The following is a 19,700-nucleotide window of genomic DNA, read 5'->3' on the forward strand; positions in this document are numbered from 1 at the left end:
CATGGTCCTACTCAGCCACACTGTGGAGGCATCCCGCGTACAAAATAGAGGAAGATTGGCACAGATGTTAGCTCAGGGCTGATCTTCCTCAAGCAAAACAATAAAAAGAGGAACATTGGCAAGGGATGTTAGCTCAGGGTGAATCTTCCTCACCAAAAAAAAAGAAGAAGAAGAAGAAGAAATAACTCAGTTTTATAATTGTAGAGCAAAAATTTGAAGACTGTCATCTTTTTACCTATAGATGGTTCATTTCCGTTTTTGTAAATTAAACTATAGGACAGTAATTACTGTTCAGCCTCCCATGAATAACATGGGTAGTTGTGTGGAGGTGGAGCACAAAGCTTCTATTTACACTCAACATCTCTCAACATTCAAGGATGGAAGGCCAGACCCAATGTTTTCCTAATCTCACTGCAGTGTTTTGTGAAAAGGTCAGAGCTACAGAAGCAATTTGGCAAATTTGGAAAAACAAAGCTAGGGAGAGTTCAAGTGCAAACAACATTATATTTTAAGCCAGTAGTCGCTGTGTCTAAGGCTTTGGAAAGGCAGATACAGTATGCAGAGGATAAAATGTGTGGAACTGTCAATCTAAGCAAATCAGAGCAGCTTAGTATTTCCTAAAAATTTCAGGAAGGTGATTTAGAAGTGTTACCTCCCATTTAATCTTACAGATGTGGTTTGTTTTGGAAGTGAATCTCTCCAAGTCTTTGTTAAACATCTATATAATTCTAATATTTTTCTCCCTAGTCCTTTCTATTCCATGAGTCTTTGATGTTGTCACCTAAAATTTGTGGGTAACAAAGCCTGCAAGTTGTTGACCATAATCTCATCTCTTCCCCTATGATAGTTAAGGTTGTGGATACCCAGTTCTTCATTTTCCATTATCCCTTGCACTTAAGTGTGGCCATGTGACTAAGTTCTCTTCACTTGAATGTGAGCAGAAGTGATTTAGACTACTTCTAGCTAGGCCTGGCCTATAAAAATTTCTCACATGGACTTCTTGCATGCACACCCCCCCCCCCCCCCCCCCCCCCCCCCCCCCCCCGCCGCTCTCCACCTTGGTTGATAATGTCAGAGGCGTTATCACCCTGGGTCTTTGAATGACCATGTGAAGCAGAGCTCCCCCATCCCACCCCAGCCCCAGTCCTAGCATGTCCTCTCTGGACTCTTATGAGAGAGAAATTAATATACTTCTGTTGTGTTTGAACCATTACTTTTGAGGAATTTAGCCTATCTTATCTAAAACGGTAGAGAAAGGATTGATTGGTAAAGACCTTGATCATTGAGAAGGGAAATGATTATTTTTTTGATGAAAGTGAATTAACTTTGTCAGCTTGGCTAGTCTCCTATATTTTCCTGGTATGAAAGTTTACCTAACTGCTCACCTGTAGGTTCAGCCTCAGCCTCACCACAGACACTAAGACGAACAGGAGAATATAAGGAGCTTAATGGCAAATTTGGCACATTTGACATTGTTAATGTAACTGATCCCTGTGATTTAGTCCCGGTCTTATGAATTCCTATCTTATACCCCAGTGACCTTATGCCAATTCCCCAGGGACTAAATTTCTTCTGCCTGAACCCAGGCTCCTCTTGACCTAGTCTCCTCATCTCTTCTTTGAATAATGGACTTCAGCCAATTTGCCTGCTGCCTGATCCTTTGTGTATCACCTGTATTCCTGGCTGAGATCCGTAGTCTGGGTCTTCTACGTGGTTCAGGATTGTGCCAAATGAATCATGTGCTACATCTCCCATACCTTTCCTGTTCTGGCTTCTTATCCCTTCCATTGCTGCCTCCTGCAACCCTCCATGTAGCAAAAAGGGTAATCTACCAAATTTGAGCCTCTTCCAAATTATATTCATCTTTGTCTTTTTCTCCAGCAGTAACCAAGCACTTCTATGTTGTAACTCTCAGTATTCATTCAAATTTGAAAAGCTATATTCTCATTTCTGGCCTTCCTCAATTCATATACTGATAAAATTCTCACCAAATATACTGTGCATACGTCCTTGTTATTCATGTAGTTAAAAGTGAGAAGAATTTGTGAATTTCATTAATTCTTTTTGGAAAGACATTATAGAAGCAAAAATTATTCTTTATTGTAGAAAAGAATTGGTAATGTATAACTGAAAGAAGCCAACTGTAGTAATATGTAGCTAGTAACATGGTAATTAGTTTAAAATTTTAAGTACATAGAACCCTCTTTTAAAATCTAAATATGAAAAAATGTCTATGCACTTTTTATACATTGCAGAAATTTGGCAGGTGTGCCTGAGAATTGAGTGCTCTACATTTCAAGACTTAAGCCACAAGTTACTTTTCTTGCCTCCCTACTTAAGAAGAGATTCATCTTACCAGAAGTTTTACTCTATTAAAATAATAAACAATCCGAATGAAAAATAAATCCCATAAGCCTTCTTATTAAAACAGCTAAACTTAGACAATTACCAACATTAATTTTAAAGGTGATATGTTCGAAAAACTTTTAAAAGATGGATACCCATAAGTTTTTATGTCGTACCTTTCTCACTAAAGCTTTAGATTCTCTTTTATTATCTCAGTCTAAATTCCTAGTTTGGAATTAGAGGCCTCTCTTCTGGTTGTCTTTAACCACCATCGGACCCAGACTCAGTATCCCTTTTGGCTCTTTATTACCCAGTGGCCTTTTCATCCACAAGCATTCATTTATTCACACAATAAACATTTCCTAAGCCTCTTAGATGTGCCAGGCACTACATTGATCACTAGTTCTTATAAATGTAAGAACTGCTGCTCCTCTGAAGGAATTCATGGTTAAATGGCAGAAACAGATGTGTAAACAGATACTTGCAGTGTGAATGGGGGAAAGGAGTACAAGTGATATACTACGGCTATATAAAGGAAATAACTAGGATTTATCCAAGGTACAAGGTTGACTCAGGAATGTGTGTTGTCAAAGTCTAAGATATGTTATCCCAAGGGATGTGATTCGTCAGGATGGATTTGGCACAGTATCTTTATACAGTAGAGGGCATGGCCGCAGACGTTTTCTGGCTGGTAGCCTTCCTGAGAGTCTGAGTAGGAGAATCCTTTGATATGGAGCAAAGATTCGTCTCCTTGGTAATAGCTGCAAAGGCATCAGGGCTCACCTGCGGAGAAACCGAAGACCAAACAGGAAACTGCAATTGATCTCACATATTACTGGAGCTGACCACGGCTGAGAGACTGTTACAGTTCCCAGAGCTCATCTCAGGCACAGAGAGAAATTAGACTCATTCTTGTTTCTATCAACAGGTTAGGACTAGACTTTAGTTAGGATTACCTTAGGGGGTTTCAGGAAGTGCTAGCAGTAGACAACCAGTAAATGTGTTGATGATAACTAGCCGATCTCTATTAGCAGACGTTCTAGAGAGAACCATCGAGGAGACCTGGTAAGCAGCAGCTTAACACCAAGTACTGGCGTGTGGAGGTGAGCACACGCTGTAGACCTGAGGGAACTACCGACATATCAGGAAAAGGTCTCAGGCACAGGTGAGGGGTAGGAACCCAGGTACTGAACTTGGGAGATAAGCAATCGGTTCTGATGATAGGAAGCAATTCAGGAGCTCCGTTCCTGGTCCCAGAACAGGACAGACACCACCAAAATCTCTGGCCCAAAAGTCTTGGGTTACCTCCATCTTGGGACAGGATTGGTTCCAGAGACGGATATGAAGTGAATACCACAAATAGTACTTAAGTATCTTCAGCCTCAGCTGCTCATAGGAAGAGGAAGTTAAAGGATACTATTTTAGTATCAGAGTTCTCACAATGGGGCTCTCGTTCTTACAGAAACCAGGGAAAACATTTATCAGGTGTAAATAATATTAATTAAATTCAATCTGTAAGAATTTTTGACTAGAGCAAATTTTGAAATTGATAATTAATAAGTTATACTCCATGGTTTGATGTGCTGCTTATTCCCTAACAAAAATTATGTTTCAGACTTCCTGCATTTAAGAGCTTCCTCAGTGTGTCTGCTGATGATAACATCAACAAAAAAACAAAAGCCAGAGCGCATGCAGAGAAAGGATTTCACCTTATTATAGGCCACTTTAAACTGGCGTCTCCCGGAAAGCTTGTGTTGAACTTCGTGTTGTGTTTGTTTTGGAGAGACTATTTCTTAGAAGCTGAGCCAGTCTGGAGCTTCCTTCTAGGCTTCTGCTACCCTCCAGCTTCTTAGAGAGGCTATAGCTCTTTGTAGCCATTATAAGCTTAAGAGTTTTCTCTTCAACATTTCTTAACAACTTAAAGGCCTCGCTTCCTCAACTTCCCAAATATGTGTTTTTTAGTTTGACTGTCAACCTCTAGAAGTTAAGAATTGTTCTTAAATGAGCGTGACTTCTAGAATTCCTTTCAGTCTCTTCCCTGCGGTTCACAAATGGTCTGGTTATACTTTACCGCTTTTGAAAAGCCTATTTTTTAAGTACATAGTATTGGATTGATAATAAAGATTTTCTTTTTAGCAATTAATGTTTTAACAGCTAAGTGAATATAATTCAGGTTTTTTGACTTTCAGTTTAGTTTTCCCGTTAGCCTTAGCTACATTATACTTATTGATGAGTTTTTACTGTATTGGCAATCTGTGATGCAAAAAGTATCATTTACTGAAACTACATACTAATAGAATATGTTTAGGTTAATTTTAGGCTTTCAACATTAACTTTTAAAAGATATATTAAATTTAGATAAGCAAAAAAGATATTCAAGAAAGTAGATCAGCCAGTGAATTTATGTGTACTTAGCCTGCTCCTTGTAATAAGGTAAGGACTATATGCACACATTCGTGCCAGTGTGCTCGAGGGAAATGGATGTATTTGTTTTCCAAAAGGCCCAGAACATTAACATGATCCAAGATCATTGTCATTTGTAGGCAAGCAAGACTGCCAAGAGGATTTGAAAACTGGTTTGAATATCATTTTCCCCCTTTATTTATTGGTTCTTGTTTCTGAATGTTCATAATAGTGTTGTTAAAACATCAGAAGGTTTAGATTTTTTAACCTTTGGAAAGTTCAAAGCTAAGCTGAATCTTTTAAGGTCTGAGTTCCTCCTAACATTTTGGTAGTCTGCTGGCCAGAAGCTGCCCTTTCCTCAGAGGTTCTGGTAGATCAGGTCAGGCGTCCTCAGCTGAACTTCACGGACTGCTGCTTCGTGCCACCCTCCTAAACACTGTAGAGTTTAATTTGATTAGAACTGTACCACAGAAAAAGAAATTATTAATTCTTCATCTGTGCCATTAGGTCATTCATTAGGAAAATAGTTTGTTTATAAGCTACAGAGAAAGAAGCATATGGACCTTGAAAAGTTTAGAAGTAGTTAGGCGTATGTAGGTAGAGCATGATTAAACCAAGCTCGTTTATTCATATTTGTCCCTAAAACAGTTTTAGATCAAGTAAGTAAACTTCCAGCTGACTAATTATTTTGTAACTAATTCATTTGTATTACACGCACACCAAGTATCTGTTGAATGAATGAATGAATTTACATTAGCTCATTAGTTGATGTTAAATCTTCATCTTGGAAAGTAAAAATAGTTAAAAGGTAATATAAATAATAGAGTTTTGTCCTATATCTTTTAGGTCTTTGGGGATTTCTATTTATGCTTCTACTTGCCCAGCACGTTTTTTGTTTAGGAACTCATATTTATGTTTCTATTCTGGTAAAAAGGTAAAGAAACGAGGACCAAATGATCTCTAAGGACCATTCTAATTCTAAACTTATTTATTTTCGGTGAAAAAGAGACCAGGTAAGCACGTATTCTCGATTTAAAGTAGAAGATAATTATCAAAACCAACAGCAGACATTGCATTTAATGGCAATTCATTAGAAGCATTCTCTTCAAAACATGGAACAAAAATGCTTAATATTACTGATACTATTCAACATCATTTTTAGAGACCTTGGTCACTAGTAATTAAGGCAATGAAAATGAGGTGTAAACATTAAAGTGGAAAAGCTACAACTGTTATTATTTTAAAGAACTTGTGATTATTTACTTAGGAAATCCAAAAATAAAGTTATTAAAATTAATGAAGGAATTTAATAAGGTCATTATATACAAAACAAATATATTAAAGTCAGTAGCTTTCTCATTCATCAGAAGTAAACAATTGAGAAACTATAAAATATATAGGAATAAATCCACCAAAAATATTTAAAATTTATATGAAGAAAACTGCAAAACTTTACTAAAAGATGTAGTTGAAGACCTGAATAAGTAGACATCCATGTTCCCAGATGGGAAAAGTCAAGTGTTCTAAATTACACCAAAATTGAATGTCATCTATGTCATCCCAAACGAAATACTAGTAGGATTTTTACATTTCAAAGTTCTCTTAAAAGAGAAAATTACATATCAATCACCATGAATATTTTTAAAAGATTGGCAATAAGATGGAATCTTGCTTTACCTGATGTCAAAACATAATCAAAAGCTATAGTAATGTTACCAAGCCAGGCAGGTTTTGTGCACCACACAACATGCCAATCAAGACAACGAGTTTTGCAGAAGAGAAACGGTTTGTTCACAAGGCAACCAAGGGAGGAGATAGGAGAACAAGTCTCAAATCTGCCTTCTTGAAAATGGGAATTAGGAATATTCATGGAATAAAGAGGCGGGGAGGTCTGAAGTGTGAGGATATATGATTGAACGTAAGGAAAGCCAGGTTATTGATGATGTGCACAAGCGTAGTCAAGCTTCATGCTCTTCACAGCATTCATGTTCACAAAATGGTGGCATTAGCACAATCTGAGGGTGGAGTTTTGGCTCCCCTGACAAAGGGTAACCTATCAGAAATTTGAAAAGGCCCAGTTGATGGATTGGTGGTCTCAACCAGCCTGAACTGGACAAGAAGTCCACTCTCAGTGCCTGGAAAACAACTTAAGCACTAGTTACCATGGTAACCCAAGCATCAGAAATGTTATCTATAAGGAACCTAATGGGAGTCTCATAATATACTGCTTATCTACATAACTTTTAAGAATAATCATTAATGGCTATCTGGCCACTGGTTTCAGTAATTAAAACAGTACAGCATTTGAGGGGCCGTGGCCTAGTGGTTAAGTTCAGTGTGCTCCCTTTTGGTGGCCTGGGTTCAGTTCCTGGATGTGGACTTACACTACTCATCAGCAGCCATGCTGTGGTGGCAACCCACATACAAAATAGAGGAAGATTGGCACAGACATTAGCTCAGGACAAATCTTCCTCAGCAAAAACAAACAAAAAAACAACAAAAAACACAGTGTAGCATTTGAGTAAGAAGAGACAGATAAGTCAGTGGAAGAGAATAGAGAACATAAAAACCAACCCAAGTATTGATTCCTGTCTGCTCTTCATCCCATCCCATTCTTCAACCAGATGAGCCCAATCCTCCTAGTTGATGATAACTAGACTGTTTATCTGGCCAGTTTACTGAGTTATCATGGGAAAATTGGTTTTCACTTTTTGCTAATCCATGTTTCATTTGAGCAGTGCCAATGTGTATTATTACACTATGTGATTTATCACACTAAATTGTGCAGAGGCAATGGACAAAGCAACAAGCCTGCGGTGTGGGAAGCCCTTTTAAACACCTAGGTTCTGGTAGTCTCTTCTATACATAAATCATCTTCTTCCCTTTTAGGATATATTTTTTTTGTTTGGGGCACAAGCCACTCCGAAACTCCTCTCTAGACCTTCTTTTAAGGTGATGCTAAATAGACCTGTCAGTACCACCTCATGCAATGATCACAAATGACGAATACTATTGCTAAGGCAACAAGGGATAGAATTCATACAGTGGAGTTTTAATGAAAACCTTTACCTCTACTTGGTCCAGTTTCTTCTGATACCCTTGGTTGGTTAAAGAATACAAACTATGTTACAGTTCTACCTGTTTTCTCTTATTTTCTCTCAGTATAGGATGGATTAGAGGCAAAAATCACAGTTAGGCCATTACTGTAAAATTTAAGGAAAGTAGTCACTGCTCGCACAAAGGTAGTGACGATGGGTGCATGTGAGAAAGAGAGAGAACAACAGGCCTTGTTAATTGGTTGTTAGAAGTTAAGGAAAAGGAGGAGTTGTCAGCATTAGCTCATAGAAGGTGGATCAAATTCCCAGCTGCAGTGGTCAAGCAGGTTTGGCATGCTGGGACAAATGGTAGACTGTGCTTAACGAAGGAAAGTTTGATGAGAAAACGTAGGTTCCTCATGAGCAGTAATGGCAGCACCAGGTAAGGACAGAAGTCACAGATCAAGTCCATATTAAGTCATAGCAAATATAGATGTTATAGACAAAAATTGTGGTTCAGGATGTTAGACTGAGGCGTGGCTTCAGATTGTGGTGCAGAAACAGCGAGCACTCTGCACAGAGTAGTCCCCCGGGAAATTCACTGGAAATGAGTCATGGTTGATTGGGGCCAATTAGGCCCAAGGAAATGTCCTTGCAAAAAGAAAGCAGGAAAGTGAACTGTGGTCACAGACAAGATTGATGTCCCTGCCCTGGGAGGAAGAAGAAAACCCTGCGATATACGTGCAGAAGGGGACCTAAGATGATAGAGTGATGCCTGAGGAGGGTTCAGGGAGGTGATTGCCCGTTATTGAGATGGAGTTGTTCAGTGTCTCACTTCTCACCCATGCCAGAGCCATAACAGTTTCCCAATACCTACGGATTACCTGAGTAATTGTTATTAATATACTGCTGAGCTCGCTTGTCTGCTGCCAGGTTGCATTATCGTTTGTTAGTTCATTCATTCATTCGTTCTTTTTTTTTTTTTAAGGGTGACTTTCTTTTTTTTTTTAAAGTATGCTTTTTGGCAAGAAAGGTTGGTCCTGAGCTAACATCTCTTGCCAATCTTCCTCTTTTTTTTTGTCCCCAAAGTCCCAGTACATAGTCGTATATCCTAGTTGTAAGTTATTCTAGTTCTTCTATGTGGGATGCTGCCACAGCATGGCTTGATGAGGGACGTATAGATCCGTGCCCAGGATTCAAACCAGCAAACCCCAGGCCACTGAAGGCAAGTGCGTGAACCTAACAACTCCGCCACAGAGCTGGCCCCTGCATTATCTTTCTAAAGTGTAATTTTCTTTATGTCATCACTCCACTTAACCTCCTAAGGCCATTTAGTGCTTTAGTGACATTCAGAAATCATCATCAGTTCACCTACCCTTTTCCATGAATGCAAATCTTCTGCTCCAGGAAGATTATTACCATCTTTCAGATATGCTCTGTAAGCCTAGAATGCTCCTATATGTTCCTGACATTAAAATTCACATTTTCTTCTTCCTGAAGCCTTCTTATTAACCTCAACCTATAGTGATTTTCTTCTGTTTTTACTCTAACTTGACTTTCACCTTTTCTATGTTTGTCCGTAGAAAATGTTGTCTCTCCAGCTAGTGTTTTGTCCCTCCATGTAGATTGTCTATTTCCTAAAGGCAGAGACTGTGTATTCTCTCTTACACGCCATTAAAAAGTAGGGAGTGAACCTTTCTTTTACTTTTTATTTGACTAACTTGTGTAATGTTTTGAAAAGTCTTAGTCTTCAGAATAGTGGAAAAAGATTAATCATTTGCTGGACTTTTCATTTAATAAAGTGTAACTTAGAAAGATAAACTGTAGTCTCCTCGCCGAAAGTTCTTATGGATTGTTTTGGTATGACTTCTCAAGATATTAGATACTTAAATAATTTTAATAGTTTGTACACAATCTGCATTATGACTTAATAGACATAGAAGAGACAAGAGAAACAGCTTGCCATCCTAAATAAGAATTTTTTAATATGAAATAATTTTTATGAAATAAGTGAAAAATTTTTTATATTGTTGATAGGCATGTAAATTGCTCTAAACTCCCTAGAGGCATTTTGATAAATACGAATGAAAGGTTTTGTTTGACCAGTCAAGTCTACTCCTAGGAATTTCTCTCAAGGAACTATTTGTAGATACAGCTAAATATTTTCAAGGCTGGTCATGAGAACATTGTTTTCTAAGAGTAGAATGCTATGAATCACTTAAATACTTAACCATGTGGAATTCACTAATTGTGTTATGCTACAAACATTTACTGTGAAATATTAAACAGTTACTAAAAATGGTCTACTAAAACATTGAATGACCTGGGGAAATGGCCCTCATGTATTCCTACGGAAAAAAGATCAGATGACTTAACAGTGTAGTATAAGCCCATTTTTTGCCAATAAAGAAAAAAATTATATCTGTAAAATTTTTAAAATTCTATCTTCTGAATTATATATAATAATGCTTTACTTTTATAGTCAGGAAAAAAATCCCTTTATTAAAAAATAAAGTTGCTGTAGTTAGTTCAGAGAGGAAATAAGTAACAGTGAAAAATTATTTCTCTACAAGGAAAGGTCTTGAAATTAAGGAAATCAAAAGAGACTTCCTTTCCCCCATGTATACACACCCTCCTTCTAATTCTGTTAATCTTAACCCTAGTGGAATTCAGAATGACCATTGATGGTAGCTGTACTAACTAGTGATCTAGAGTTAGCAACTTCAGCTCTAATCTAAGCACCACCGCTACCTGGTTTCCGTGGTGGCAGACATGAACAGCTATCAGGGTTTCACTTTCTCTTTTAGAAAATTCATAGACAATAATGAATAGACTTCTAATTAAATAAATAAGCCTATATAGAGGGCACATAGTAGGCATTCAGCAGTTGTTGGTGTTCTTTTAAAGAAACTACTAGCTTAGAAATTCAATGTTCTCTGAAAGTGAAACTTAAGAAATAAATCACAGTTTCTTCAAAGTGCCAGTTTAAAATCTTCATGCCTCTAATAATATTCATCGAAGGATCTTTCAAATATTAATTTGTCTTATTCATGTTGGTAATTTATTTATAAAAGGATTAAGTTCTCCAGAAGACAATATTTTTACACTTTTTCATTTACTCTATTAATTCACTTTCAACCTAATTAAAAGCATTTATCTTCTGAAAGGGATGTTACTTCACACAGTCCAAATTTATTTGCTTTCTTAACTTTAGGTGGCTGTCAGCAGAACAGACGTTGAAGACTTAGACCTTTGTGCTACGTCTCGGGAGAAGCGATTCCGTTTGTTTGCTTCCATAGAATGTGAAGGGCAGTTATTCATGACTCCATATGATTTTATTTTGGCTGTTACAACTGATGAGCCCAAATGTAAGTATATTTTTAAATTATTTTAACAATTTTATAAGATTTTTTTCTTATCTCTAGTTTGTAAAAGTGTGGAGCAGTGTAAGTTTTTCAGAGCAACTGACCACGTAACGTGATATTTCAAAAGACATTCTGCTATACAATGTTACCAGAATAATATTTCTTATAAATTAGAAACTGGCATCTCTTCTCTTTTCAGAAACTTTCGGTTGTTCCCTCTTTCTCAGTACATCAAACTTAAGCTCCACCTTACTCTTGATGTTCTTTATAATAGGTTCATATTCTGCCTATTCTATTCTTATATCCAGCTTGAACAGAGGAATTCAGAGGACTGGCTTTGAAGTTAGACCTGGGCAAGAATTCTGCCTGGATCTCTTCTTTATTTGTCATGACTCCTACTGTGTAAATATAGGCTAATTGTTTCTCACCTTTCCATGTGTTAGAGCAGTGTTTCTCAAACTTTATGGTGTTATGTACATTCTGGCAGCAAATCTCTTTAATGTCTGGCTTAATAAAAGACAGCTGGATTCTCATATCTGCTTTTGTATTCAGTCTGTTAGAATATGTTGTCTTTCATGAAGTGTGTGAAGAAAATCTGCCTTATAGATATACAGGTAGGAAAAGGGAAGAGTATTTTAAGTCTTTTCAGATGATTGTAGATATTCTTCTTTGATGCTATATCAACACTTGGCTAGTGGTAGTTTCTTAAAGTTTAGTTGGAATATGTAATCTGAAACTTTTGTCATCTGTTACATTAAAATCAAGTGGCCTACACTGCACTTTGAATGGATCTTTTATCCTTGTACAATCTTGTAACATCAAATGGAAAATATTGGTTCCCTAAGTTATGTAGAGCTTTCAAATGTTGACATGTTTCATTATACAATATGTTTAAAAAGTCACTTTTATTAATATTGTCATAATCTTATCAGAAAAATCTTTACTCATTGGAAAGCTGTCAAACTCTTTGGGGTGTATACAAATTTTCCAAAATTCTGATTTTCACTTGAAATCTCAAATGTTATCATCAACAAATATTGTCAGTTGTTTTCCTTAAGCAATACGCTGACTTTATTCATTTGTAATGAAATGTCTGCCAAATACCTAGGTCTAAATAACCATAATTTGTTTTTCTGTTGTTTTTTCAAGTAAAACTTGTGTTCCATGGAAAAAGGAGTTAGGTCAGTTCACAACTCAAGTAATCACACATTGCTTTTTCTCAAGACAACCATAGTATTTTGGAATGCAGCAGAAGTGCTTTATGCACACTTCCCATTTCATCTCACAGAGTATTAAATGACATGTACTCAAGGATACCTATCAAATTCCAGGTACTGCACTAGGCACTGGAGATGCAGTGATGAGGGGAACAAAAGAATAAATGCCCTCCACCATCATGATGCTTACAGTCTGATGGAAGAAACCAGAGTTGCTCAAGGAATTATACAAATGACAAATAATAACTGTGATAAGTGCCATTAAAGAAAAATACTTGATGCTGTGAGAGTATGTGTTTGAGAAATGACCTAGTCAGGTAGCTCAGAGATATCTCCCCTGGGGAAATAAATATCAACATGAAATAGGAAGTGTGAATAAGAGTTAACTAGGTGAATGAGAAGTTGAGGGTAAAGAATTTCAGCAGAAGAAATGGCATGTGCTGAGGTGCCATGACAAGAAGAAACGTGATACATTTGAGGAATGAAAAGAACATCTGGGTAGCCATAGTGCAAAGAGCAAGCAGGAATATGGTATGAGGCAAGGCTGAGTATGTGGGGTGGGGCCAAATCATTCATAGTCTGTAAGATTATGTTAAACATTTTTGTTTTATTCTAAAAGTAGTGGAAAATCATGGTGGTAGTTTAAGCTGCAGAAGAATTTGGTGTGTTAAAAAACAAAATTCATTGCTCGCTTCGGCAGCACATATACCAAAATTGGAACGATACAGAGAAGATACGCATGGCCCCTGTGCAGGGATGACATGCACATTTGTGAAGCGTTCCATATTTTTTTAGCAGAGGGGAAGGGGGTTGGGGGCAGTGAGCGAAAGGGGTAAAAAGGCACATATGTATGGTGATAGACCAAAATTAGACTACTGGGGGTGCCGGCCAAGTGGCATAGTGGTTAAGTTCTCCGCTCTGCTTTGGCAGCCCAGGGTTCGCAGGTTGGATCCCAGGCATGGACCTACTCACCGCTCATCAAGCCATGCTGTGGCAGGTGTCCCACATACAAAGTGGAGGAAGATGGGCACAGATGTTAGCTCAGGGCCAATCTTCCTCAGCAAAAAGAGGAGGATTAGTGGTGGATGTTAGCTCAGGGCTAATGTTCCTCACAAAAAAAAAAACCCAGAGTGGTGCTCAGTGGGGGTGAGCACAATAGAGCATGTTCAGAAATTGATAAATAATAACGTACACCCAAAATTACACAATGTTATAAACCATTATGATCTCAATAAAATTACTTGAAAAGAAACTAAAAACAAAACTGAACTGACCAAATTTTAAAGATCTTTATTGGCTTTATTCAATGATTCATGAATTGAGTAGCATCCAATCTAGCAGATAGAAAGGAGCTCCAAGGAGGGGTACAAAATGAAAGACTTTTATAGGGAGAAGGGAACAGGAACAAGGAAGTTATACTACGCGAAAAAGCGGGTTGACTATCGCAAGGTTACTTTCCTTTAATGGATGGCAGGGGTCTATCAGGCAGATTACCTAACTAGTGCTGATCAGGAGATTCCTGGTTGACTGGTTTAATATTCCATTTCTGGAAGAGCCGAAACTATAATTAGGTCTCAGTTTGGTGACATGGGGCTTAGCATGAGTGATTCCATTTGGGGCCTGTTGTCTTGTTTTTAGCAGGTGCATACCATGATTGGATTGTGTTTTGAAAAGATCTTTCAGGGTGGAGACAGATTGGAGAGGGCCAGAGTAAGCATGAGCAGATCAGAGAGGAGACTCTTGTCTAGACTTCAAAAGCTTCTAATGATGGCGGTAATGGAGATGATGGAATAATGAGCACTGCAGATTTCTGACTGGCTTAACTGGATGGATGGCAATAACGACGAGGTTTGAAGGGAAAAATTACGTCAATTTTCAACATGATGTATTTAAGATGCCTTAGATATGTAAAAGAGGAGATATCAAAAGAGGAGATATGGATCTGGCTCTTGATCATTCATTTCAGTTCATTGAAAATCATAGTACCAATTAATCAGTTTTTTGGTAATCTGCTTGAAACTGTCAAACAAATGTCTTAAGGTGGGTTAGAAAAATTATAGCTATTTTTTCTTCAGAGACAGGGATATGGCAAACCTTAAAATAAATCCTAAAGATCTAATGTATAGCATGGTGACTGTAGTTGATAATACTGTATTGTATAATTGAAATTTGCTAAGAGAGTAGTTCTTAAGCATTCTCCACAGGAACAAAAAAGGGTAACTGTGCAAGGTGAAAAAAAATTGTAAAAGTTCAAAAAAATTAAATCCTAGATAATGTGGCAAATTGGCTACTTTGCAAATTAGCTTTTAATGAACTAATTTTTGTTGCTTTGGATGATTTCCATTGGAGATTAGGGGAGAGGGCTGGGTAGAGTATATATTTAGGATTTATCTGTACATGATTGGTAATTAATGCAATGTGCATAGATGAGATTGTCTAGGGAGGCAGTACAGTTAGATGACCAATCCTTGAGGAATTCCTGCACTTTAAGGAATAAAGGTACAAAGACTTGAAAGGATGAGCCTCAACAGGAAACATAGGAATGTCCAGAGACATAGGAAGAAAATCAGAAGAATATGGAGTCATAGAAGCCAAGGAAAATGACCACAATGGTCAATTGAATGAACTGCTACTGAGAAGTCAAGTTGGAAGAGGACAGAAATATGTCCACTAGATTTAGTAATATAAAGGTTACTGATGATTTTAAAAAATGATGTTTCAGTATAGCGATTAAAGACCAGACTGCAAGAGTAGAAGATGAAGAAATGAAGACAGTGAGTGTAAAGGACTCTTTCAAGATGTTTAACTGTGAAAGAGAAAGAAAATGACAGATAGTAGTTGAAGGAGGACTTCCTCGTGCAATATTTTGACAGGGGACTGTGACGATAGCATCTTAAGGAGAGGGAGCTACCCGAGCCAAAACATGGGGTCCAGAGAGTACATGGTATATTCGTTGTAGTCCACTTTGGGAGTATGTAGGCAGTAGCGATAGAAAAGGCTGTAAATTAAGTAGGGCTCTTCTTTTGAGGAATTTGAAGGCTATGGTAAGGATTTTCTCTCTCTCTGCTCTTTAATCCTTCTTTCCTCCCTCCCTTCAAGAAATATTTATTGAGTACTTACTATGTACCAGATAACCATGTTATACCTTGGAATTAGTTGTTTCTATCTTTTTTGTCCTCCTATAATATTTTAAGTTTCCTGAGTGTAGGGACTTTGTACATAGAAAAGACCCTTTACACATAAGTAGAGATATATGTGTTCAATACATTTTTGTTTAATTGATTTCGTACAACGTGGATTTTTAATATTTATTATGAAGTTAGTATAGATTTGATAAAAATATTAATATATTAGAATATCAAATGGTATTTTTGCATCAAATTCTATAATTTTGTCAAAGTTATATTTGGGAAGTTATTCATTAGGTGATGCTTAATGATTTGAACTTTATAGCTTGAAATTTTTTAGTCTGTTATTTTCCTGAATTTTTTCTTTATACTCACTGAAAGCCTGCTGTTGGATTTTTGCCTTTTGGAAGTAACTTTTGTGATGATTCTTTTGATAGGTATTCCAAAACCATCACTTGCAGAAAAAAAACTGGTTTCCATTTCAAAAAATCTGCACGGGATATTTAACAATGACACATTAACATCAGTTAATTTCTAACTGACATTTATAAAACATAATTAAGAACCATCACTAAAGATCAAGATAGTTTTAAAAATATTTTTGAAAATGTAGTGTTATAAAAAGAAATATTTGCCTCAGAAGAGAAAATAGCCTTCATGGACTGAATATTAAATCATATACATATCAAAATAGCATATTGAAATTACACTTGTGTTTAAACCTTGGCATTCGTTTACTAGCTTTGAGAACTTGGTTAAGTTATTAATCTTTTGTTTCCTCATTTATAAAAATAAAAATAATAACAGCCTCATGAAGTTTTTTGAGGATTGAATGATATCAGTTGTGTTTAGTATAGTACCTGACACACAATAAGCACCTAACTAATGTTGGTAGCTGTTGTCATCGTCATCGTCAATATCATCATCATCACTTGAATTCATAACCTCGATTTTTAAAAAATCTTTAACATAATTTCATGTTGACCTCAACAGGAAAAAATGGTATGCTATGTAAACGTTTGCTTAATAATTACAGTTCAAATAAATGTTAATCAAGATATATATCTGTTTGTTGACTGTGACTTTGTGTTTCAAATTTAGAAAATTTCTTCTTTTACCTACTTAAATAGAACGTAAAAGGTGAATTTCTCTTCTAGAATGAAAATAAGTAATTGATTATTTTCATATAGCTTCAAGTATTATTTTAATTTTAGTTTAAAAAATATATTACTAAAAATTTCAGAAGTACATAAAAGTATTAAAAATATAATGAACATCAACCTATAGCTTAAGAAATAAAATATATCCAATAGAATTGAAGTCCGTCTTCATCTGAGTTATATTTATATATGCAGTAACTTCATATGAAATAAGGAGTTCAGAAAATCAGAAAATCCTTTGAAGAACAGTCTTAATGGCTCTTTAGTCTTTATAAAAAAAAAGCTAATAATATTGAACATGGTGACATATCCGGCAGAATGAATATGTCTTTTGTGAATAATTTACCCTGGAAATCTCATAAACCCTACAAAACTCAAGAGTGCCTAACTTCCTCTTTTGATAAATAGCTTCTGAACATTGCATAAGAGCACGTGCATGTACTTTTGTACCATTTATTTTTCTTCTTTTCTTACTGCTATATTTCAAAAGCAATAGAATAATACATATTATTCACATCGTTCTGTTCATCAGGGAAAAGAGGGTATCTTTATGGAATAAGTGTATACAGTATCATAGTTAAGGTTAAATGCTGAATTCTACTTTATTAATAGACCTGTGATTTTCATCACTTGATTACACATCTTGATTAAGTTTGATTAAACTATCTTGGGTAAAAAAAGGATGTTGTTGCTATTTAGAGAAGAAATCTATCTCCATAAAAGTCAGTTTGCTAAATTTTAGAACGTATTTCTTCCCATTTGAACTTAAAATGAAATATATTGCTTAAAAAAGAGAAAGTTATATAGCAAAAAATGCCTATCCTATAATCTTGAATTTGATATGTTGTTTGCATTAAGTATTGTTAATTGTGCAGAAATAGCCACATTGCCATGTAGAAAAATTGTTTGTCATTATTTGAATGTAGCTGAAATAATATTTACCAGTTCCTGATGTAGCTGTATTACAGAATGTAATCACATATAAATCTGGAGATAATTCTTGGTAAGGTATTAGATAGTCACAGTGTTTAAATCTGAACAAAGGAAATAGCAATATTGGCTGCACATTTATTCCAATGTTATAAGATTTATAGTGTTTGAAATCTTCAAGGGTCTGAGGAGGAATCAGAAAAAGAAAGTGATCCTTTTATTCAACTGTAATACTCTTGTTCCAGAAATGATTCTTAAATAGTTGTAGAGAAAAAGAATGGAAAATGGGACACAAGTCTCCCTCTCTTATTACCTGCTCCCCCCTTCATCTCTTTGTCTCATTGCCCCCATCCTTCCCTTTCACCCAGAGAGACTTGACCTTTGAATATAATCAGAGATACTAATACAGCAGAGATCATGCGTAGCACCTTAAAATTATAATTTCTTTATGTTAATATTGTGTATTCTAGTGTGAATATTTAATAAATATTATTTGTGGTTTTAAGCCCATAGGATGTTTAACATGAAGTAAGTTAACTTATTAAGTCCAGAAATCCCTAGAGTAAGGTAATGATTATGGAAATATGTTTCCTATTCCACTGATATTATTTATTATAAATAGTTCATAGTACATGAAACAAATACATATAAATAAAATCATATCTTAGATCCAAATCTTGAGGTTAAAAAACTTTGTCTTTTAGATAGAAAAGCTTGGTGTTATGAGTTATGTTGTGATGGTTATTGAATTTGGATATACATTACATGAAGTATTTATTATCTAATCTTTTTGTTTGTTTATTATAGTTGCTAAAACATGGAAGTCACTTTCCAAACAGGTAAGTTAAAGCTCTTGGTGTACACATGCATGGACACTACATATATGCATATATTTGTGTGTGTGTGTGTGTAATGTGATATATACGGCTATAATTTTTTTCTGCAAATTAAATCACATCAAAGTGCCGTTTTTTACCCTCCAGATTGTCTGAAAATAAAAAGGTGAACAATTCTAAGCATTGAAGATGTGGATCATTGGTAACTCTCATGTGGGAATGTAAATTGGTATACCCGTTTTGGAAAACAGTTTGGCATTATCTACTAGAATTAAAGATACACATACCCTATACCTAGCAGTTCTGCTTCTGGGTTTAGAGCCTGCCACAGTACATGCACATGTACCTAGTAAAGTTAAACTTGAATATACCCTGTGATCCAGTAGTTTTACACCAGTGTATATATCTAGAGAAACTCTTAATCTGTGCAAGAGAGGTTCACAGGAATGTGCTTAGATTATTCATGATGACCAAAAAGACTGCAATACAATATCGGTAGTAGAATTGATAAACAGATTTTGATATATTCATACAGTGAGTATTATACCACAGTGAAAACAAATGAATTACACCAATGCTTTAACTAGATAAATCTCAGAAACATAATGACAAAGTAAGCAATATCACAAAAATATGAAGTATAATTCCGTTTATATAAAGTCCAAAACTGAGGAAAGGAAGCCATACTGTTTAAGGATGCATTCATAGATGGGGAACCTAAGGAATGATACATGTAAATTCCAGACAATATTTACCTCTAGGGGAGACAGAGGAGAATATCGTCCATGAGGGGTCCAAAGAGGCTTCTAAAGTACTGGTAATTTTCCATTTCTTAATAGTTTCTAACTTTAAATTTTACATATCTTCCTTTTGCACTTTTATATGTATGATAAATTTCAATATAAAAAAAATAAAACAGTGTTAATGTAACAATCTGGGAAACTTCCTTAACCAGTTAAGGAGAATCTTCCAAAGCTTATACTGAACATCATGTTTACCTGTGAAACTTTAGAGACATCTCTTTAAAATCAGATATAATGCAGATATGTCTGCCATCACAGCTGCTACTCACTGTGTTACTGCAGGTCTAAGCTAATGTCGTGCATTAATTTGCGATGGCTGCCATAACCAATACCACAGCCTGGGGAGCTTAAACAACAGAAATTTATTTTCTCACAGTTCTGGAGGCTGGAAGTCTGAGATCAATGTGTTGGCAGGGTTGGTTCCTCCTGAGGCCTCTCTTCGTGGCTTGTAGGTGGCTGTCTTCACCTGTCTTTCCT

The 19,700-nt window shown here is 36.1% G+C and overlaps 1 protein-coding gene and 1 non-coding gene across 6 annotated transcripts in view; both read left to right on the forward strand.

Moving 5' to 3' along the window:
- The window catches only part of MICU3 (mitochondrial calcium uptake family member 3), a 99,639-nt gene that overhangs the window by 25,052 nt on the left and 54,887 nt on the right, over positions 1-19,700 (forward strand). For all 5 annotated transcript variants that reach the window (XR_002804436.2, XR_011433131.1, XM_001488647.7 and 2 more), the window contains exons 2-3: positions 10,999-11,152; positions 18,392-18,423. Coding sequence is in view for 3 of the 5 variants with exons in the window: in XM_001488647.7 (XP_001488697.4) it covers positions 10,999-11,152; positions 18,392-18,423 (186 nt within the window). In the remaining 2 variants the exon portion in view is untranslated. The remainder of the gene's footprint in view (positions 1-10,998; positions 11,153-18,391; positions 18,424-19,700) is intronic.
- Positions 13,051-13,157, forward strand: LOC111770983 (U6 spliceosomal RNA). The gene has a single exon (XR_002804484.1). It is a non-coding gene; the product is annotated as a U6 spliceosomal RNA (small nuclear RNA).

This window comes from Equus caballus, chromosome 27 (genome assembly GCF_041296265.1).
Source record: "Equus caballus isolate H_3958 breed thoroughbred chromosome 27, TB-T2T, whole genome shotgun sequence".
In the NCBI taxonomy this organism is placed as follows: Eukaryota; Metazoa; Chordata; class Mammalia; order Perissodactyla; family Equidae; genus Equus; species Equus caballus.